Source organism: Gracilinanus agilis, chromosome 5 (assembly GCF_016433145.1).
Source record: "Gracilinanus agilis isolate LMUSP501 chromosome 5, AgileGrace, whole genome shotgun sequence".
Classification (NCBI taxonomy): Eukaryota; Metazoa; Chordata; class Mammalia; order Didelphimorphia; family Didelphidae; genus Gracilinanus; species Gracilinanus agilis.
Genome location: NC_058134.1, coordinates 45904880 through 45929690, shown reverse-complemented (window position 1 = coordinate 45929690; position 24811 = coordinate 45904880). Strand labels below are relative to the sequence as shown.

The 24811-nt window shown below is 35.4% G+C and overlaps 1 protein-coding gene across 1 annotated transcript in view; it reads left to right on the top strand.

The window, feature by feature from the left end:
- Window positions 1-24811, top strand: part of ULK4 (unc-51 like kinase 4) — a 660820-nt gene that overhangs the window by 392422 nt on the left and 243587 nt on the right. The window contains exon 32 of the mRNA XM_044679671.1: window positions 11714-11819. Coding sequence (XP_044535606.1) covers window positions 11714-11819 — 106 coding nt within the window. The remainder of the gene's footprint in view (window positions 1-11713; window positions 11820-24811) is intronic.

The following is a 24811-nucleotide window of genomic DNA, read 5'->3' as shown; positions in this document are numbered from 1 at the left end:
TGAAATCATGGCAATAATGAGTAGATAAATACAAGGTAAGGTGGAAAGATAGCTCTTTTAACGCCTAAGAGAAATAGATTAATCAGTAGTAAAAAAGTTTACATACTCATATTTTGGTTATAGGTATGTAATAAAAACATTTCAGGTGTGATCTTTGTATTAGGTCATCTTAAATACAGAGCCATCTTCCCTTTAGATCAATTTGTGTGTTTTTTTCTATTATGTTATTTCCCTTAGAAGAGAAAGGGGCTACATGGGAATTTTTTGTATGCAGGTCCTGGTGCCTTTGTGACTCCTTAGCAAATATTCAGCAGTAGAGAAATGGCATGTATTTCATTTAAATTGAAAGCAATTGAATAATGTAAATGTTTCTTAAGAGAATAAATATCAGCACATCTCTTAGAGTACAAAATCAGATCATAAGCTCTTTGAGAGCAGGGACTATAGCTTATGCTTTTTGATGCCAACTGATGCAGCTGGCACAGTGCTGGGTATAAGCAAGCACTCCATAAATATTTGATTGATTGAAGGTGCTTTTAAACCCCCAACGAATTTGTTTGTTGAGATAGAATCCCGCTGAGGGAGAACTTCTTCAGCCAGTCAGATTGTAGCATTTATCTATTTCAATTATGGTTTTTATTTGAGTATGTAAGTAATGAAAATTCCTTGTTTGTCCTCCCATCTTTGGTTTGGTCCAGTAGTAGTACAGTAGCGTGGACAGGGTGTTTTCTGGACAGATTCACTTGTCTTTCAGCACCCAGGCAGACACATGCCAGAAATTATTCCAGTCCCTGTGGACAGTGAGGCTGGCCCCATTCCTCTTCAGCTTTTTTTGCCAGATGATTCATAGTAGAATACTGTTGACTCTGGCCACTCTGGCTGCCTAAAGGCCTAGGGCCCAAAGAGGAGCCAAGACAAAATGTAGCTTCTTGCTAGAGTGTTAAGTAATGTGAAAAGACAGGACAAGACTGGGAAATTCAAGTGGTAAAAATATCTTGCCAAAATGACATCAGTAACAAGCTAACATGTATTAGAAGGTGGATGGAATGGTATCACTAATAATAGCCTTTATAATTATATGATAATTATATGATAAACTGAAAGGGAAAACAAAATCTTTCAAAGCATGAGGCACCTAAATAAAAGAGTGGAGTTAACTGTCACATCCAGCAGGATGCTAGCTAATAATGGATCCCTATGGCTACAGAGAAGAAAGGCCACTTTTTGCTTTGGCCTCCTTTCATATAGCCACCATGTCTTTTGTTGATGTAAGAAAGGGTCCATCAGTGGTCATATCATCAGCATGCATGAAGGGAGCAGCATCTCCCCCCAGTATGCACATGACTGTTTTGTCCTCCCCTCTCCACCCACCCCCAACACATACCCAGTTCTACCTACTTCAAGCATGAAAATCTAGCACCAGGCCCATAGTCAGGAATACATGCAGAGCTGTTCTGGCCATGCTTAGCTTTTTGTCCCCACCTGGGATTTCATCCATGTTTTGAGCCCCTGACTTTCCAAGTAGCCCTCTACCCATGCTACCACTCCCTTTGCTACTCACCAGGTTCTTGTTCCTTGCAATGTACTCTAGTCTGTTTTGTTCAGCATTCCCAAAGTACTTTGCTCCTATTGTCCAAGAGCCCTGCTTTGTTCTCCCCAATCCTCCTAATTCTGTTACTTAAGACTGCCAAGTAATGAGCTTCTTTCCTTTTTCCTTCTCCATTCTTTCTTCCACCTCCATAATATCATCTATTCCTTCATAGCCGTCTAAATGAAAGAGCTTCCCATCTCTTTCTCCCCACCTCAACCCAACTAACTAAATGTCTATGGTCAACCATACCCAATATTTCTCTATATAGCTACTATTTGGCAGAGTTTATTGTCTGTGAAATCATCTGTTTGGATACTCCCTACCTGCAATGGAGCTGATAAAACTATCCATACATGTTTCTTGGAGATCACTAGTCATTTTAAAGAATGCTACACAAAGAAGAACATTGGGAAAAGGAACATAATTTTGCCCTAGAAATAGCACTAACTGAAACAAAATTATTTATTAGTATGATTTTATAGGCCTTCTTATATAGTAGGTCAGAAGTCTTTATAAAAGGACATTTTGTTGCTTCCCAGAAATGCTTCCAAATGACAAGTTAAAAGGTATCTAATGTTCATGGTATATAAATGTATTCAAATACACACATGCAGGGGACACATAGTATACATAGAAATCTGCTTTCAGTTTGCTCGTGTTTTTCAGCTTACAGTTGGTTCCTGGAAGCTAGCGTGATTCTAGTTGTCTGGCCAACAGTTAGATAATGCAGGATTGACAAATCACACACAGAGGAGAGTCCAATATTACTGTGGTTCACCCAGCACTGTGGCTCCCCCAATCCCATTTCACACCTTGATAATTCAGACCAGCTACAGAACTTGTCAAAGTCCAAATCTGAGTGATATTTTTCATTAGCACACAACCCTTCCAAATTAGACTAAAAAGTGTTATGGCCTATATACTGTAAAGTCTCTTTGAAAAAGATTTTTTTTAACTGATATTTCCTTGTTATGCCCTTGGTATTCCATAGCTGTCCTGTTTAAGCACTGAAGCAATTAGTTTTGAGAAGGCTGATTCTTCAGGGTCCAGTGCTTTCCTGCCTTTCATTTGCTGAAGCTGTACATTTTAATGAAGTTGTTTCATCTCTGTTGCCAAACACTAGAATTTTGCTGCTTCAATTCTAATTATCTCTGTTGGCGAATGCTATGTTTTATTAGAGCTGTCAAGTGCACTGTTCATTAAATGTCCACAGTCTGTGGTGTCGTGCACACAAATTAGATCAGCTTTACTCATTGATGGATTATGTAGAAGTTAAGTATTTTCTTCATAAACCTTTAAAATGTTGTGCAACAGCCATCCCTGGCTTCATGGCATGAGGAGAGACACACATGTTGGACAAACCAGACTTCCTGGGCTTCAGCAGACATCTGAGGAAAGAGTTCGGCTGCTGACAGTGAGCCTCTGGTCTTTCTTTCAGCCCTAATGGTTAAGAGGCTGTTTGTTCTGGCAGAATAAAATGATGCATTTGATGGTAGGGCCATGTGTTTGGTTTTCCCTATTTCAGTCATATCTGCCTCCATGTTTTTTTCCTCTATCCATTTCCCACCACAGTTGTAAGGAGAAAACATGTGCTTTTGTGTGTATCGTTTCAGGCTGCTTGTTTGGGTCAGCAGAAGAGGCCAAATGGCTGGCACCCTTTGAGAACACTGTAAAACAACGTCCACAGCTTCCTTCAGAGGCCCTTCAGGGGCCAGGGGGACATTGTGCTTTGGGCTACAATGGCCATTCCCCCAGTGACACTGATACCAGCTTTAGTGGGAGCAGTCCATTTACCCCCTTTCCCATTTCCCCATTATACTCCTCTTTCATCAGCACATTATCTCATATTTGAGTAAATACATCAGTGACCCTTTATAAGGGAGCTTACCCTTAGGAAGGTCAGAGATCCTTTCAGGAAGAGACAAGAAAGTAGTCAAACATTTTAAACAAGCCTACGTCCACACTTGGGGAAGGAAACATTTGTCTCTGGTCACTGCCAGTTACTTTGTCTTAACCTCAATTTGTGTTCCAGTTTTTGATGCAACCTCAAGGTGGAGAGACCAAATGAGCTGTTGGAAAACCCAGAGATCTGGGCTTCTCTACAGCATGTGAAAAAGAATGAATCTCCTCTGGTTGATATGGGAGTGGGGGGAAGAGTAGAGCAGAGACCATCCAAATTCTGCTTCTTGACATCGGAAACCTCTAGGTCATGGGGTTCTGCGTCACTCATCATTAGCTAGCATAGACAATCAGAGACTACATCATCTGTGATTTTTATTTTTTAAAATGATCAGCATCCACTTAAGTCACATTCACCTTGTATGCTTAGAAGAATGGGGTGGTTTATAACTAGCAACTTTATTACTGTGAGGGTATAATAGAAAAGGTGAATTTGGTCATAAAAATGTTTATATCAGAGAAATGATGGATTTCTTTGCAATAAGAATTTTTATTCCCTGACAGGTCTTTGTACAAGGAGTGTCATATGTCATTTTACTGAAGGAAAAAAGAAAGATTTATTATCTGCATATTTCTGTTTTCCACAAGAATACTTTCCTTATGTATCATTAGTTACCTTGTCATGACTAACATGTAATGTCATCTTGGTACTTATTAATCAACTCTCCCTTCAAACCAATCTTAAGAAGAATAATTAAATTACACTGGTGACACATCATCACTTTCCCATTTATCTTTTTTCACCTGATATCATAGAGTATATATTCTCAAACGTCAGACTCGCCAACAGTGACAGCTAAGCCAAGGACTCAGGCTGGAAGTATTTTTGTGCATCTAAACTTGACAAGCAAACTCCTTTTTAGGATTTCAGAGTACAAGGGCACAGGTTAAGCCCATAAGAGACCAAATTCTTCCATTAATTATGTGTGCGTATGTATACACACACACACACACACACACACAGATGCATTCATGCATATGTGTATATGCATATATATATGCACTATCTTCACCTGTGAATATAAAATCCTGTTAAATATTGATGAAAATTAGAGTTGTCAAAGCTGAGGGCAATTTCAGGCTTGAATTTTGCATATGTTTTTGCTTCAGGATCAAAATTTTGAGGTGTGATTCTGCTATAAATTCTTCATGTCTTTAAGCTATTTTCTCTTAGCTATATTATTATTGATCTTAATGATTAATTTTAGGGTTTTCACTGTCAAAATAGAAATATTCCCATGAAATCCTAATTCAGTGCCTTGTTATGGTGTAAAAATGTCCTTGGATACTCCTAGGCTGATGTAGTAGAAGCTGAGCTCTGGCTGCTTCTACTATCTTAGTGATCCTGACAACAGATAATATCTTCTAAGGACACAGTCAATTCAGGGATGACTTCCAGATCTAATTGTTAAAATAAAATCAAGGGGGCAGCTAAGTGGTTCAGTGCACTGAAAGATAGGCCTAGAGATGAGGGGTCCTGGGTTCCAAAATGGCCTCAGACACTTCCTAGCTATATGACCACCTCCATTGCCTAGCCTTTACCCCTCTTCTACCTTGGAACCAGTACACTGTATTGATTCTAAGATGGAAGATAAGGGTTTTAAAAAATACACATAATATAATCAGATTTTTTGGTGGTATTATTTTATGCTTGTGACGTCTAGCATTTCCTGCTTCTTGTCTCAAAGACAGTAAACATTTTTATGGGAGGAGCTGGGCTGAGTACTAGAGGCATAGCATCAATTAATAGACCATTTGGTAATGAATTTTTTGGTCATGGCCATTCGCAAAACAAAAACTACAAAATTGCCTTCTGCGTGGCCCTCTTCTCTTTTCTGCAGATTTAAGTGGCAAAGGAGTAGGAAAGGGGGAAGATGATATGTAGAACCACTGTTTTTAGATTCTCTCTTTATATATTAACTTAGCTATTGTATTCTGAACTTGAGGTGTTCATCCAATTGCCAATAAATGCACATGCTGTTGGAGAAACTAAATTGTTTCAAGTTTGATGATAACCAAAGAGTTTCAGCTTACCCTGGTGAGGTAAATAAAGGAGTTAACACAGGTGACTTTATCAAGTGTTCAAAATAAAATCAATAAGATGAATAAAAAAGCATTTATTAAGAACCTACTTTGTGCCAGACATCTGTGCTAAGTGTTGTCCGAACATCATTTTGTGGGACATTTCACGACTTTGTATTTCAGTATTCATGACGAATATATTTTGTGGGGGAAAATAATTGCAATTTAGGCACAAGCATTCATCGCAAAGGACAAGAATGTAAAGAAAATCTGTGTTAAAATTAAATCAATATGTATTTAATAATTTGTGACATCAATGCAAAGGTGGAAATATGTGAGGATGGGGAAAATATATTAGAAAATGTTATTCAAGAGTAATGAATGAGAGAAGGCTTTGATCTCCTTGACAAGGGGAAACATATAGCAGCCAAAGCACACCAGTTTAGAATATGAATTAGTTGGTAAAATCTTAAGGAAAAGGATGGTGGAAAACCATAAACAGTATCACTTTATAAAATAAAAAAGTAAAAACAAATGTTTCAAGAAAGCTTAGAGAGTTACCTGAGTAAGCAGCCATCCTGAGGACATTTATTGATGAAATTGAAATTTTTACAACAGCACTCCCCTCCAAAAATGAAAAGACATGTGAACTCATGCATATGAAGCCATGCAAAACATATTTCCAGATTAGCCATGTTGTGAAATTTTTCAAATAGAAGAAAAATGAAAGAAAATATGCTTCTGTTTACACTCAAATTCTTCATTCTCCTCTCTTTGAAGGTGGTAGCACATTTCACTATAAGTCCTTATGAATTGTCTTGGATCAATGTATTAATCAGCTAAGTCTTTCACAGTTGATTGTCATTATAACATTGCTTTTACTGTATGCAGTGTTTTCCCAGTTTTTCTCACTTCACTTTGCATCAGTTTACATAAGTTTTCCTAGGTTTTTTATATCAACTTCATCTCTTATAGCTTAATAATATTCCATCGTAATCATATACCACAATTTGTTTAGCCATTCCCCAATTGATGAGCATCCTCTCAATTTTCATTTGTTTTCCCCAACAAAAAGAACTAATATACATGTTTTTGTATATATGGGTCCTTCTCCTTTTTCTTTAACCTCTTTGGAATAAAGACCTAGTAATGGTATTGCTGCATCAAAGTTTATGCATAGTTTCATTGCTTTTTTGGCATGATTTCAATGGTTGGTCTAGTTCACAACTCCACCAACCATTAGTATCCCAATTTTTCCTCATCCCCACCAGCATTTCTCATTTTCCTTTTCTGTCATATTAGCCAATCTGATGAGTTTGAGATGGTTGCTCAGAGTTGTTTTAATTTTCATTTTTCTACTTACGAGTTATTTTTCCTATGACTACTTTGATTCCTTCTTCTGAAATAGTTTGTTCCCTATTCTTTGACCATTTACTAATTAGGGAATGACTATTATTCTTACAAGTCTGGCTTTCTTTCCTATGTATTTGAAAAATGAGATACTCACTAAAGAAATTTACAATAAATATTTTCCCAATTTCCTGTTTTCCCTCTAATTTTAGCAGTAGTAGTTTTGTTTAAAGCTTTTTTTTTTCATTTAGTCAGATTATCTATTTTACCTGTCATGATATTCTATATCTCTTATTTGGTCATGATCTCTTCCTTTAACCATAGATCTATCAGATAATTTTTCCATGCTCCTCTAATTTGTTCATGATATTATTTTTTTGTTTCTAACTTAGACAAATTTTTTGAGGAAAAAACATTGAAGAAATTGCAGATATGGAAACAACTAGACTGGACCAAGGGGACATTATATAATGTTCTTGTTGGAGTCAACACCATTTTGAAGGCATTAATAAGTCAATTACCAGAGTATCAGAAGGTTAGGGGGATATCAAAGAAAGACAAAAATGTTCAGACTTTGGTATCACTATCTCCGTTTCCCCTTAAGGAGACATCAATAACTATGATATATTTACTTTCCCATCTACATAATACTTCATGAAAATAATTCAAATGCATTGAAAACATTCCTTATGAGGACTTTAGAAGGTAATGGGCAGACTTTACAAGTGATATTTTATAGAAGACCTTATCTTCATCACATAATTAACTGAAAAATGTAAAGAATCTGCTTTACTCTGCTTTTTGTTTATTGGCCACAAAAAATTGATTTGATACAACAAAACATTACTTTAAAGACTTTTCTCTAAAAAGGTGTTTGCTTTTCAAACTGGTTTAGCCCATTTACCATGATAGTATTACTGGGGTGTGGCTGCCACACATGCTACACTTTCTTGGGTGGGAAGTGAATGCCATAGATAGATGAGACATCCTAACTAGGGTTTGGCAAGTCTTCACCAGAAATGCTAGTCCACGCTGAGAACTCCTTATACCTTGACAGGCCTCACACCTGTCATTGAGTTAGCAGGGATTTCTTCCCCAAGCATATGAAGACTTCCTTGGCAGAATGGGTATATAAAAATAATCTGTTTCAGTGGCCACGACAGCAGCAGAAACAGGTTCTCCAGAGAACTAAGAACTTGTTCAGATATCAAAAGAGTCACGATCATCCCAGACCATCATCAGTCCTTATGACTTGTCTTACCATTGGACTTTGATAACTCTTAAAGAAAGAGTGAGGCTAGTGACTTTGAGCAACTCTGCCTCACTTGAATCCAATTCATATGCAAACCCAGTTATCACCCCATGGCGCCATTGGTTGTCTTCTAAAATGAAGGATGAACAACAACTTGCTTATGTAAAAATTGTACAAGAAATTCTTTTTTTGTTTGTTTTTATTTTGAATATTTTCCTATACTTACGTTTCATGTTCTTTCCCTCTTCCCCAACCCCCCCACCCCACCTTAGCCGATGCACAATTCCACTGGGTTTTACACGTATTGTTGAATAAAACCTAATTCCATATTATTGATAGTTGGACTAGATTTATTGTTTAATGTCTACATTCCCAATAATATCCTCATCAGCCCATGTGTTCAAGCAGTTGTTTTTCTTTTGTGTTTCTCCTCCCCCAGTTCTTCCTCTGAATGTGGCTAGTTTTCTTTCTCATAAGTCCCTCAGTCTTGCTCTGGATTCTTTCATTGCTACTAAGAAATTATTTGAAAGATATGACACAAATAATGATGATTGATTACTCCTGTTAGTATAAAAGATGTAGCTACCCTTGCCAAAACTTTTCGCCAAAGTCATGCAAGCATTCTCTATAGATAATAATGTCCTTCAAAAGCTCCTGGTTTTGGAATACGTTCTGCTAATTGCATTAAGCTTAGTAACATTTTCGCCTCCTAAATGAGATCTATAATCACACCAAAAGATTTTGGTCCATAGAGGAAAAACAGATGAAGAAAACCTATTGCCCAAACTACTTTCTCTATCTCTCTGCCTCTGTCTCTCTCTGTTTCTAGCTATCCATCCTTCCTATCTGTCTACTTACACACAATTTGTGTGTATACACACACACACACACACACACACACACACACATATATGTATATATACTCTGGATAGACACTACAATACCTAGATAATTGCTGGCCCCGGAATTGAATAGTAGGAGAGAAACTGGCTAGATTTTGGAAAATTCAAAGTACTTTTAATGACTCTACACTTCTCCAAGGAAAGGAGACTTTTTTAAAAATACCAATATCTTCTTAGGGTCATAATTGATGGAATGCTAAGCACAGAGTTAGAAAGACCTACTTCTGTCACATACTGGCTGTGTGTGATTTTAGATAGGGACCTGAAACTCAGTGTCCCCAGGCAACTCTTAATACTGAAGTCTAAATTGTAAATCAGCCAAGTCTCTATATTGGTAGGAAAAGTTTCATCATTGGATGTTTTGGTACCAATAAAATCACAAGTATAATCCAAAAAAAAATTCTTCTAGTGATGTTGTATTTTGCAAATAATGAAACTTGACAGTTTTCAAAGAATTGAAATTTAGAATCATTCAGAGGTAATGAAGAGTGGATAGTAGATGGGAGCAGAGTTCAACACAAGTCAAACAGGGAATTGTGTGAGTGCTATGGTATAAAGAGACTTAACCAAATATATGAATGACCAAATAAAGTAGAGGTGGACTGGTTATATAGTGAGAATTATGCATGGCCCATGTGTTCCCCTTGGTATTCATGTAATATCTGGAGAACAAAGTTGAAGTTCCTTGCATGATGGATAGAGTCCAGGAGTTTCATAGTATGATTGTATGTAAATGAATTGTGATCATTATTAATGGAGAGCATACCTATATCACAGAGGTCACAAATCCATTTGCATATTAGAGCTAACTGGAATGATAGCTTTAGGACAAAAATAACTATTTTTTCAACTTTGAATAGAATATTAAAATCAAAAAATTATGTGATATAAGTATAATAACTCATATCAACATTTTTCAAGACCATAAAATAATTAAATCTAATCTATTTTACAAACAGAAATTAGAACTATAAAAAATCTCGAGAAAGAAACTATCCACAGTGGTCTTTTAAATAGGTGAGAAAAGAATCTGAATTGTTCCAAATAGTTTTACTGAATTACATACATTAAAAGAACATGTTGTGTCCAGTTGGTGGCTCAAAGGATTGAAAGCCAGGTCTAGAGAGTGGAGATCTTCTCAAATCTGACCTTCCTAGCTAAGGGACCCTAGAAAAATCACTTAACTTCCATTGCCTAGCCCTTACCATTCTTCTGCCTTGGAATCAATATACAGTATTAAGTCTAAAATGGAAGGTAAAAATTAAAAAATAAAACATTATTGAATATTAGAGATGGAAGGGATCTTAAAGATCATCAGGCTCAACCTCACATTTTTCAAATGGGATAACAAAGGCTCTAGAGATGGTGACTTGCCCAAAGTCTCTCTCATATACATTGAACTAGAACACAAATGGATGTCTACTGACTTTCAGCCATATCACATTGCCTTTCATTTTAGAAAATAATGCTAATTTAAAATTACCTGGAAAAACAAATTCAAATATGTAGAGTAAAAGACTACATTTCTAAGTAGCTATCACTGTAATGAGTTCTTCACTAAAGTTTGGCCGAACAACTTTATTGTGAAGTAGATGGTAAATATGCTGGGTTGTTGAGAGCCATGCCAACAATATAGTTCTACTAAGATAACAGAGATTTGTGTCTGCCATCTAAGTTAGGCTTCACAGTGAATAGAGTGCTGCTAGACTTGGAGTCAGGAAGGCTTGAGTTCAAGTCTTGTTCCTAAAAGGTGACCTTACCTCTCTGCTTCCCAGTTTCTTCATCTGTAAAGTGGAAATAATAGCACCCATCTCAGAGGGCTGTGGTGAAGAGCAAAGGAGATTACATATGTAAAATGTTTAGTAAACTTTATGGCACTAGAGAAATGCCTGTTATTATTTTTACTATTATTATTATTATTATTATTATTATTATTATTATTATTATTAGAGGTGGACCACCAGGAGATTGATTGTTATTGGCTACTGCATCTGCAAAACCATGTACTAAGCCACAGAATCTGACTAGATCTTTTGGGTAAGAGAGAAGTTAAGGAGTTTTGAATATTTGCTGATTCTTTATCCCCTTCATGCCCAGGATGGTTTGGTAGAAAGATGGGTAAGGACCTTGAGTCAAATCCTATTTCTGCTACTTACTACCTGTGTCACCCTGGCCAGATCACATCAACTCTCTAGGCCCTGCCTTTTTATTTATAAAATAAGTACCTGCACTAGATGACTTCTGAGTGCTCTTCCAACTCTCAATCCATGAGCTTATTAAGCTTATTTTACATTGCCCTTTGTCTTTATTCTCTCAACTTCTGTTTAAAGTATCATCATCTAGCATCACACATTGGAATCCACTTATTTCTGGCTCATTTTTCATCTTCCCAGAACATCCTTTTTTTAGTCATGAGGCTATTCAGTTCATTGAAATGAGTTAATGGGCTTTCCAGAATCACTGACTTCCTTCTAAGGAATAACTTAGGTCCTGAAGAAAATTTTCTTCATTAAGCTATTAAAGGTAATAATTAAACCTTGTGGAAGGAAGTTGGGGGTGATCATTGACTCATTCATCCTTATTGCTGCCATGGTTATCTGTGGGCATGATTTTGATGGCTGTTAATGTTTGTTGCAGGAACACCAGGAAAGCATCCTGGGCAACACTATGCAGAGTGTCATTGCCCTACTCAACAATCTGGTTGCCTACAAAGACTCAAATATGAAGCTGTTCTATGAACAAGGTAAGTGTTTCTTAGAGCCTAGTTCTGACCCTTTGCTGTTGATCCTAAACTAGTCAGATTTTGTCCACAAAGCTAAAATCTACCATTAATTATAATGAAGGTTCATTTCACTAATGCTAAGATTTCATGGTTTTATAGCTTTTATATGGATATCAGTATTGTATAATTGCTTTTCATTCATTTCAGTAGTGTACTCTTCCTTCCTCCAATATAGATCACAAGTCCTTTCTACACTTTAATAAATAGTCTAATGAGTTGTTGCTATTTAAAAAATTACCTTGAAATAAAGCTATAATTAGATTTAGGACAATGATGGCCTTTGTTCTAAGTGCACCAAAACATTGAGAGAATAACTGAATTTAATTCATCATTATTAAGAAGAGTTAATTAAGTAGGAAGCAGCATCACTCTTGGCCCACTGGAAGTTGGTGTAAGGTATTCTCCTCTGTTTCCTCATTATGTCCCACCATTGGTTGGAGGTCCTCCTCTCCCTCCCACCCCTGATCTCTCTGCAGCAACATTCAGCTGGTGATGCCTGGCTGTCTGTCCCTCCCTAGCCCTTAGGGTGTCCAGCTTTTCAGAAATGAGCCACTTGCCCCGAGCCAAACCAAATCTTAGCCTGCTGAGTACTACATCTTGTCTTTGGGCATCACTATAGATGTCATCAGAGAACATCTACATCCTTAAAATATCTCTGGGTCTTTTACACAGCTCTCAGAATGCCCATTTGACAATCTTGGGAAGAAGGTTTCTTTTATTCCCAGCTTCAGTTTTCCTGCCCTCATTCACTTTCATACCTCTTAAATCTCTTTCATCCATGAAAAGGAGCAAAAATTAAGTGCCATTTCTCTTATACTGGTGTTTTCATGTCCTGCCAAGCCTTTCCAGGTAAGAGTTCTCATTCTCTTCCCCATCTTCTTTTCTACAACTCTACTCACATGTGTCACCTTTTGCTTGGCCCCTTCTTCATTTGTAGATGCAATCAGAGGGCCGGAGTATGCTCACCATGTCCTAGTTAGTTTCTTTCCAGAGATGCTGCTATTTCCTCACAGATAGTAAGAACGTAGAAGAGCCTGAAGAGAACTTGAATGGCTTCCCCTTTTCTTCATTCCAGCGTTCCTCTCAGTCTCACTGGGCTGTGCTAGGAGTCTCGGTCCTCAGAAACCATGCTAGGGAAGCCAAAGCTTTTATTGGACCCACCAAGCTAGAAGAACTTTCACTACTAAGTTGCCTTTGCTTTTGGTAATAGGTTTGCGCTAATCTTCCTGGACATCCATGTTGGAAAGCGTCTCATCATTTTCAGTCATTTGTTATTTCACTTGGTTGTTTTAGTACATACAAAAAGAGGTTTTCATTTTTGAACTTTTCTGACATTAAATTCCATGTTCTAAAATACTCGCAGTATTTTTCCAATTGAAACGTATCCCCATTTGTTTTTAAAACCCTTACCTTCCATCGTAGGTTGAATGCTATGTAAGGGTTCCAAGGTAAAAGAGCAGTAAGGGTAAGGCAATGGGGGGTAAGTGAATTTTCCAAGGTCACACTTCTAAGAAGTGTCTGAGGCCAGATCTGAACCTAGATCTGAACCTTCCCATCTCTAGACCTGACTCTATCTCTAGCTCATCCACTGAACCACCTAACTACCCCTGTTTTCCCCCATTTATAACGTATTAGGAAGTTAGCATAATCAGCTCTTGGTTTTTTATCCTAATTAGGCAAAGCAGCACATAGTCCAGAAGAACCATTCTGGCTTCCTCTGGAGCACTGTAACTCTTCAGTTAGTTGAAATAATCTGGCTTTCCCAGCACAAAGAGCAGCTGATGATGAGGGGAAGTAACCCTCGAGCTCACAGACAGGTAGTGAGTTGAAGCTAGTTTGGGCTCAAAATGTCACACGATTCCCATGTGAACTTGGAGAACCATCTGTTCCTGGAGTCCTTTGTTTTTGGTCTCTTTATGTTATTCTCATTTGCCTAATGTAACTGTGATTCCTCCACCCTGAAATTGTTTTCAGGTTCAGCCCAATGCATATAACATTTTTATTCTTATCAGGGAAGGAATTCATAACGTCAGGTAAGACCTTTCCTTTGTTTATATATTAAAAAAATAACTGAATTATTAACATTTAAAAACTGGCTGCTGGCTAGTGTATATGCATTGACCTTTATATAATGGATATTAATACAAGTTTCTGTATTACTGGCATGACAGTATGAATGATGGATTTACATGGCAAACTGCGGTCATCCAATAAACCACAGCAGCTCCAAAGGAGCATTTAAAGAAATTATATATGTCTTCAGTAGCTCATGATGGCCCCAAAAAGAAATTCTCATTTTTTAGAAGGTTTATTACAAAACTGCCTAAATCGGTATTTACCCAAGAGACCAGAAAATCACTTGGGTAGGTGCTTTGGCTTTATGGATCAGTAGCATACAGTGGATAGCTTTCAGAAAACTCTTTTCTTTTAAAAAGAAAATTCAAAATTGTGTCTCAAAATAACTAAGCTTTATGCCATTCTGTATACAACATACCTTTTTAAGTAAAGATATTTTCAAGATTAGGTTATTAAGTTGCAATAGAAGTCAAGAGATAGCAGGAACTTTATACATTTCAATCTGGCACTTTTAAAATCTTAAGAGCCTGACATCTGTTTTTACAATATAGGACAAGCAGAGATTGAAACAGTCCTAAGGATGAGTTAAAAAGCAATGATAAATGAATGTACCTTAGAGTTCATCTAGTTTAAAGGGAGGAAGCATCCCTAGATGATGGTCATTCAACCTATAATCAAAACTTCTAATGAGAAGCTTACTTCTTCACAAAGAAGTCCGTTTAGTTTTGGGATAGTTCTAAGAATTAGCAAGGGCAATCTCATATTCAGTAAAAATCTGCCTCCATGTAATTTGTACCCAGAGGACCTACTTAAGCCTTCCAAGGCTACACAAAATTCAGATCTCTGGTCTTAAGTTTATTTGGAGAATACTTCACAGAACAAAATCTTTAAAGAGTCCTTAAAACAACCCTTTTGAGGGTTGGGAGAATCTGAGCAGTCTCTTAAAGCCCACTCAATCAATAATCTAAACTTATATTTAATCAATTTATAGTGACCATCAATAAAAAGCTTCTCAGTTTAAAAAGATGATAACAGTGTAATAATTTGTCTTTAAATGATACTTTTCCTTTAAATCGTCTGTAGGCTTTATGGCTCTCAGTTTCCTCATCTAAATGAGTGGTTTGGACTAAATGGCCACTAATTTTCTGTCCATCTCCAAGTCTATATTTCTATAATCCTACTTTGATTTCATTCAACGAACTCTCTCCCTTATTCAGTGATTGATCACTCACCTATTTATGGACATTATATCTCTTTTCTCCTTATTTCCGTTGGCTGCTCATTTTATGGATAACATTTCTAGCAAAGAGTTTGGTGAATGAGGGTACTGAATTTCATCTTTCCATTTTCCCATTCCTGGGGATAATTTAATTATTTGTGGGCATTATCATCATCCTTAAGTAATTCCTCATCAGATAATCTTAAAGGATTTTATGAGGTGGCATGTAATGGACACTTTTTAGAACATACTGTATGAAATTTAGGGTCTTAATGCAGGCACACTTTTTGTGAAGACATTAGGCCTTTCCCGAAAATTTCCCAGCCTGTTCAATGAGCCTGGAGTAACCTCTCCTTCTCCCCTCCTAGTCCCATTCCTCAGTCCTCCCATTCTTAGTCCACTGACTCTACCGGTTGAAATCCTTCAAGTACCAGCCTCCAAAGACACCACCTCCCTCATGATTCCTTTTTGATCTGTTTAGAAATTATCCTTTCCGCTCTGAATCTCTCATGCTAGCTTCTATACATGCAATCACATTCTAACTTGTATTATAGTTACTTTTGTGCAAATCTCATCCCCATTCTAAATTATAAGCTCTTTTAGGACAGGGAGTAGGCCATTTAATCCTTTATATACCCAATGTCTAATATAGTTTATTGAAGTGGAATCTTGCAACTCAAGAAATTTAAATGGACAGACAGCGAGGAATAGAAAAGACCTCACTTGGTATATCTTCCAATTAAATTAAATGACCCCTTGGTCCTAAGAGTACCTAAGACTTTACCAAAATTCAACGATTCCATTGGCTACCAGGAACAAAACAGACATTTGATGCTTCTTTTCACAAAGATTCTATGAAGCATGAGCAAAAGTTTCCAAGGTAAATTTGGCAAACTGCATTTTAGTAATCTAGTTCATAGAGCACAGAGTTCCATTTCACTATTGAGAAGACCACACCTTAGGGGAGAGATGAGTCTGGCCTTCCAGAAAACAAAGAAAGGACATTTGGGATTATGACTGCCAACTCTGATTTCAGTGATTCATGGGAGAGCAGAGGGTCTAAGAGGTCCTAAGTCACTGGAGCTGATGAAAATTCCCTTGTTTCAACATAGGAGCCACTCAAATCCTCTTATCTTTTCTAGATGCCTCTTTTGACCCCTCAGTGTAGTTTCACTTTATCTACCTTGGGGTGTTCATCTATTTAGGTAAAGGTTGATTCTGCATCATAGCTGGTGCCAGTGGCCAGGATTTGGTGAAGTTCTTTTATTCCTTCAGTGGCTGATTATTTTACATGTCCCAAGATAGCATAGGCATATTTCCTACTTTTATGTACTTAATAATATCAAAGTCCTTCTTTTTTTGGAGGAACAGTTGTTGAAGTATGATCCCAAATGTTCAAATAAAAGGGACAATTAAAGAAATTTAAAGAAACACTTGTAAATTTGACACTTATACTCTAGTGACCAATTTAAAATGATGGGATTCAAGTGATTTTTTAAAGCCCTTGATTTTATTCAGTACTTGAAGTTTCTTCCTCTCAAATCAATTAAATACCAACAAGGCACTGTATAATTCAATTACAATATTTATTCTTCTGCATGTTCCTGAAGATTATTTAAATTGCTGGAGAGGGCAGGAATTATATTCAACTCGAAGTTTTTGAACCAGAATCAACATCGAATGAAAATAGAAATTGAAATTGATTACCAACATGACTATAATTATTATAAGGGGGCAACTGGGTAGCTGGGTAGCTCAGTGGAGTGAGAGTCAGGCCTAGAGCCAGGAGGTCCTAGGTTCAAATCTGGCCTCAGACACTTCCCAGCTGTGTGACCCTGGGCAAGTCATTTGATCCCCATTGCCCACCCTTACCACTCTTCCACCTAGGAGTTAAGGGTTTAAGAAAAAAACAAAAACCAAAAAATAAAATATATTCATTTTGTGATGCTTAACTATTCAGAAAATAACTGCAAGGTCTGAATATGTCATCTGAGAAAAAATTTAGCATGATACTGTCTAGATTTTGGTATCAAGTTAGTAATTGTAAATGTGAAACCCCCTACCCTTTTTATTTGATTAATGTTAGCATTTTAGTTTAAAAGTTACCACCCATAATGGCCTTTTAGAACTATAGCACACTCTCTTTTTTAGTTGAAATAGATGATTTTCTTATATTATTGTACTCTTCCTCTAGCTGATGTTGATGTTATACTACCTATACTTGATAATATTTCTGTCACATTACTTTAAGCATCAAGATGTAACTCTAGCATAGAACCCTAGTATAAGGGAATGTGACTCTAGCTTAGCTAAATAACATCAGTATTTAAGATTAGTAATTATCCGTAAGTTTTTCTTTAAATTCAGTTATACTAGATCAGCATATTGTACTAGATCAGATTTTTTATAGTTTAGCTCTCTTAGAATTAAACATACTCGATTCTTCAGTTTTTTTTTTTTTAAATAAATCCCTTACCTTCCATCTTGGAGTCAATACTGTGTATTGGCTCCAAGACAGAAGAGTGGTAAGGGTAGGTCAAGTGACTTGCCCAGGGTCACACAGCTGGGAAGTGGCTGAGGCCAGATTTGAACCTAGGACCACCCATCTCTAGGCCTGGCTCTCAATCCACTGAGCTACCCAACTGCTCCCTATTAGTTCAGTTCTGTGAGCATTAAAATACTTCTAAAAATAGTAATCACTTAAGGTTTTTCTAATGCTTCTCTACCCTTTGCTCTATTATTTGAAGTTTTAGTTCAAAATACACCCATGTCATCTGATTTTACTTGATGCTTCAGGAACTATAAAAGTTTTGACCATTAGGGGAAACTCTATGACTGATCCTGGAGAACTACGAATATATCTTAGGAAATGATTCTGTTCCTGAACTTGTACTTGAAGCATCATTATTTTGTGTATAAAAGAAGGCTATTCACAAGGTTCGAGGTCTTTGGTCTTGACCAGAGTATGGCTTTATTGTGAGACTGACCCTCTCTCAATAAATCTATTTCTTTTTGTCTTGGAGACTTTATTTCTTTTATTGGAATTTCTGCTGACAAATATTTTTTGCCACAGTAATTAAGACAATATATAACAATATAGCAATGTAACATAATGTAATGTAGTATAATATAATAAAATATAATGGATTTTACCATCTTCGCTGGCTTAAAATTTCAGAAGTTACTTCTTCCATACAGGGTAGTATGGACTAAGATTAATTTTTTCAAGTTGTTTCTTAAACCCTTCTTTTTACATTCACTTTCTTCCTCCCTTCCTTCCCTTTCCCTATGATCCAGAAAATCAATGTTATCTCAACTTTCAGTGCTATATATGAACTGAGGACAAAAGTAGTTAATTTGAGCAATTTTTCATTTCATTTCTTTCCAAAAGATGACAGTTTTATCTTTGAAGAAATATCATGTGGCATCAGCCAAGAATGCCATTTATTGAATTTTATGTCACTGTAAAGTCAAGTTGATTGGTTGATTTATTTTTGTTGCCTCTCTTGCAGTCACACTAACCACTATAAACTTAGATGACTTAATGATTCAACAATACTTATTGCCAGGAATACCTGGAAAGTTTCATGTGATAAAGACCTGTCTGCTTGTGACATGGACTTCCTAATAATGGTCTGTTTCACACCCAAACCCCACAAAACTGAAGAACTTTAAAGGTTCAGGTGAAAGACTTCAATTCATTCTCTTTCTATCCACTATTCAGCCTTGCTGAGAAACTGGTGATGCTCCCAGGAAATTAGAAATGGATTCTTTCAGGAAAGAATTTTCAGAACAGCATGGTACAGTGGGAAAAGCATGTGATTTGGAGTCAAAAGACCTTAATTCAGATCCTGGCAGAGTGACTTATTGTGTAAACTTGGGCAAGTTCTTAGTTTCCTCATATATTAAATGAGATACATGAAATAAATTAGGAATTCTTAATCCTTTTTTGAGACATTGAACCCTTTGTCATCTTCTGAAACTCATGAGCGCCTTCTCAGAATAATGCTTTTAAAAAAACATAAATTAAAATACATATGTATATATATATATATGTGTGTGTATATATATATACATATATATATATACACAAAGGAAGCCAAATATATTGAAATAAAAATATATAGATTTTTAAGTTCATAGATTTCAAGTTAAGAACTAGATTTTTCTTTGAGGTCCCTTTCAATTGCTGATCAATTTTTCTAAAGTTCAGTTTAACACTCCCTAACTGAATTGTACCACAAAACTCCAGCTTTAGAAGGGGCACCTGAGATCATGTACTTTCACCTAAAGTTGAACAGGAGTCTCATAAATGGATAGATGGATGGATGGATAGAACTATATCTGTATTTAGAGAGAGAGAGAGAGAGAGAGAGAGAGAGAGAGAGAGAGAGAGAGAGAGAGAGAGGAATGAAGGAAGGAGGAAGGAGCATATCCAGAAGTGTTCTGGAGGAAATGAAGGGGAGATTCATTGAGTTTATCTAATAGTAAGATGTTCACAGAGATTCATGTCAAAAAGATTTAAATCTTTCCTTAACTACAGGCTATATCCTCCATGAGCTAATGAATATGCCTGTGAAAAAATATATAAACTCCTTAGGACTCTGAAGTTTGGTTCCAGCTTCTCTTTGTAGTCTTATCAATTGTACTTAAATTAACATTGTACATCATACATTCCATACAAATTGAACTATTATTATCTATTCCTTCATCTAGTTCTTCCTTTTCCCACTTTCATAAATTCATACAAATAATTTCTCTTCTATGCAATGAATTTCCTCTTTGTTTCTGACTTTTGAAATCCTTCTCTTCTTTCCAGGTCCACACATGTGTACCTCCTCCATGAATTCTTCCCTGCCTTCCTTCATGTCTCCCACCCTATTGAAAGTGATTTCTTTATTTACTTCCAAGTCACATAACAAACAAGCTGGAGGACTAGAGAGACCTTGAGAATCTCTTAAACATCTCTGAAATAGCTTTTATATTCAAGAGATAAACCTGTTTCAGCTGTCTCCATAGTCTAGGACAAAAAGAAGCCATACAAAATAAAAATCCATTAAACTGACAGCAGAGAACATAATCACCCAGCACCACTTTCCCCAACACAGCAGAGCAATACAAAACTTGTGAGAAAACAAAATTCTCTGCCCCCAATGTCCATGTCCCTGCCACCCAGGAAAAAAATAATAGAAATTTGCTCAAGTTCAGATGTCTACATAATAGTATTCTGCTGCAACAGATTTCATTAAGAGAATGGAACAGAGGGAAATGGGGTAGAACATTTGTGAGGCTATGGGATACTATACAAAGCCTAAAGGAAAAAGCCTCCGATCAATCTGGAGCCAGATATATCTTCCAAGAAGTCACTTTGGACAAAAACTGAATCTAATGAACTTGAAATTTCCAGTATGGGAAGAGATTAAGGAGCTTTAAAATCTCCCTTCAGGGAAAGCATTATTAGATTGGAGGGAGTCATAAAATGAACAATAAGGGAAAACATATTAAAATTACCAGAAATTTCAGGAAGAAGAAAACCCAATTAAAGAACTTGAGCATAAGTAGATAAATAAGTAGGGAAGATATTAATAGTAAAAAATTAATATGGCTTCTAAATCACAGAACAGAGTTTAGGCATTTATGAATAAATATTGCAAGACAAAGGAAAATCAGTCATTACCCAGTGAGATAGATGGCCCCATAGATTCCCACCACAGCATGGAACCAAAAAAGAACAATGATGTTCTTGAATGGTTTAAAAGAGAAAGAAGAATTGTGAAAGCAAACTTTATGGCCTGCAAATCAGAAATAATTGGCAGAATAGAAAAAACTTGAATTTATGATAAATCTCACCAAAAAAAAAAGAAAAAAACAATAGATTGGAATTGAAGATAAATGGAAATGAATTACAAAATATTGAACAGAAGAATAAAAAATCAATAAAACTATAAGAAAGCTTGGTCTCTATAAGAGTAAAACATTGACCTCAAAAATAGTATGGTAGAAACAATTTTAGAATTATGTCTCCTTAGAGATCACTGTATTGCAAACTTGAATGTCATAATGTAAGAAATAATAAAAGAAAACTGACAAACGTTTGAACACAGAAAACAAAGTGTTAATTGAAAATACTCACAGATTGCCTCCAGAAAAAATTGTCACAAAGCAATTCCACTAAGAAACAAGTGCTATGAGCAAGCAGAAGAAAACTTCAAATATAAAGGAAAGGAAATTTAAATTACACAAGACTATTCTGAATCCACAAGAAACTGTAGGAGAAAATGAAATATGACTCGAAGAGCAAAGGAATTTAAAGATACAACCTATGGTGAACTACCCTACAAATCTGGGGCTAATAATAATGAAAAAAACAAATGTGAGAATTCTTTTAAAAAAGAGGTATTTGAAACATTCCCAGAATGAAAATCAGACATGTGTGAAGAAATTATTTCTTTCTCAAGCAACTGAGATAATAGAGCTACCAGAAGGATAAATAAATACAGCAATCAAGGGCAACAACAACAAAATAACCATGAGACCATCAAGAGATATATTTTAAATGTACATGAAGAGACAAATGTGAAAGCAGTCATTCAGAAGTGGTTGTTGCTAATCAAAAGTTATAGTGGAAAAAAACAAGTGTGAAATGTTAAGGACTAAACATCACAACACTGTGTACAGGTGAACTAGTGTTCTGCAAGGGACTATATTAACGAATGGGAGGGTTTGGAAGGGAGATACAATAGGATGGTGTTGACTTGGAAAAAGACAGAAACACTAAAGTAGTCATAAAAACCATATCTTTAATCAGGAAAGAAACAAGTCCTTAATATTTGGCCTCCACATTGAGCCCAGCACTAAATACAACAGAGTCAAAAACTCTAGGGCTCTGAGGATAGCGTCTCTTAGGGAATCAACACACTAGATGATTCTCCAAAGAACAATAGAACTTTTGGGGAACTAAGTACAGCAAATATACACTGATAAACTTATATATGCCAAATGTTATAGCATCCAAAATTTTAAAAGAAAAGCTAAATGAATTACAAATGGACATAGTTAACAAAACAATCATAGTGGGGAACTTCAACTTTACCCTCTTGTAACTAGATAAATCTAAACAAAAAAAAAAAAATAAGAAAAAAGCCAAGGATGAATAGAATCTTAGATAAGTTAAATATGATAGCCATCTGGAGAGCACTGAATAGGAATAGAAAAGATTATATCTTCTTCTTAGTGGTACATGGTCCTTTTACATAAATTGACCACATATTAGGACACAAAAATATTATAGTTAAATGTGGAAAAGCAGAAATATTAAATGTGTCCTTTTCATGTCATACTACAGCAAAAATTGTATATAATGAGGGGCCATGGAAACACACAGTAAAAACTAGAGTCTAAATAACTTAAAGAATGAGTGGCTTTAAGAACACGTCATAGGACCAGATAATTACATTAAAGAGAATGGTAATAATGAGACAAAATATCAAATCCTGTAAGATACAGCAAAGGCAGTAATTAGAGGAAAATGTATATCTAAATGCTTATATTAATAAAATGGAGAAAAACCAGATCAATGGGGAATGCAATTAAAAAAAAACTAGAAAAAGGATAAATTAAAAATCCCTTACTAAATGCCAAATTGGAAATCCCAAAAATTAAAGGCAAGATTAGTAAAATTGAAAATAAGAAAGCCATTCAATTAATAAGAAAAAAATAACAAAAAAGATAAATCATTGTTTTATATGATTTTAAAGAGAGAAGAAAAGCAAATCATTAGCATTAAAGATAAAAGGGGTAAATATGCAACCAATGAAGATGAAATTAAAGCAATTAATTAGAGTTATTTTCCTCAATTATATGCCCATCAAATTTAACAGTTTAAGCGAAATGGAAGAATAGTTACAAATGTAAGCTGCCTAGAATATCATAGGAGAAAAAAAAATCTGAATGAACCTATTTTAGGGGAAAAATACTCTATAGGTCATAAATGAACTTACTAAAAAAATCAGGACTACACAGAACACTTAAAGAGGAACTAATTCCAATATTAAAGTAATTATTATAAATAATTACAAATTAAATATGGTATTAATACCTAAAAAAGGAAGAGCAAAAATAAAGAAAGAAAGCTATAGACCAATTTCATTCATGAATGTGGATGCAAAAATCCTTAATAAAACACTAACTGGGAGACTACAACAATGCATTACAAAGACTGTATTGTGACCAAACAGGATTTATATCAGTAATGCAGGGATGGTTTAAAATAAGGAAAACTATCAACATAATTGATTTTATTAATAACAAAAGTAATAAAAATCATATGATTATATTTATAAATGCAGAAAAGCCTTTGATTAAATGCAACATTTATTCCTATTAAAAACATTGGAAAGCATAGATATTAAAAGACTTTTTCTTAAAATGATATGAAGTATCTACATAAAATCAAGGGCAAGTATAATTTGCAACAGAGATAAGTTACAAGCCTTCCCAGTAAGATCAGGAGTTAAGCAAGGATACTTATTGTTACCAGTATTATTTAACATAGTATTATGCAATTAGAAATGCTAGCCATAGCAATATTAGAATAAAAAGTAACTTAGAGAATGAAGATGGGCGAAGAGGTAATAAAAATCTCTTTTTACAGATGATATGATGGTATATATGGAAGTTCATAAAGATAAAAAGTGAGATGATATATTACTAACAAAGTCCTGTAAGAAGAAATAGAAAGAGATACTCCTTTCAGAATAACCACAGGTAGAATAAACTACCTGGGAGTATACCTGCTGAAACAAACTCGGGAACTACATGAACATAATTATAAAACATTTTTTGCACAAAGTCTAAATAATCAGATCTAAATAATCAGAGAAATTTTAATAGTTCATGGATGGGCAGAACCAATATAATTTAAAAGACAATCCTATTTAAACTAATTTACTTATTCTTTGCCATCCCAATCAAATTACCAAAAAATTGTTTTCTTGAGCTAGAAAAAAGTAACAAAATTCATTTGGAAGAACAAAAGATCAATACTATCAAGAGAATTAATGAGAAAAATGTAAAGGTTGGAAATTTAGCAGTACCAGATTTGAAATTGTATTATAAAACAGTAATTATCAAAACTATTTTGTACTGGCTAGGAAGGTATTCCAGGATAACAGAACAGACATACAATAAACAGTAATAAAAATTATAGCTATCTGTATTTGAAAAAAATATAGATCCAGGCTGTTGAGATAAGAAGTCACTATTTGCTAAAAATCCTGGGACAAATGGAAAGTAGTTTGGCAGAAAATAGGTATAGACCAATATCTTGCACTTTTTGCCGAGATAAGATAAAAAAGGATACAAGATCTAGACATAAAAGGCTATATCATAAGTAAGTTAGAAGAACAGAAAACATATTACTTATCAGATTTATGGATAGAAGAGGAATTTATGAGTAAACAACAGATGAAGAACATTGTGAGATATAAAATGAATAATTTTGAATGTATTAAATTGAAAAGGTTTGAACAAATAAATATTGCCTGGATTAGAAGGAAAACAGAAAATTAGGGAGGGGTGTTGAATTTTCATAGTCAATCTGTCAGACGGAGGTCTTATATCTAAAATTTGTCAAATCTGTAGGAATAAGAGTCATCCC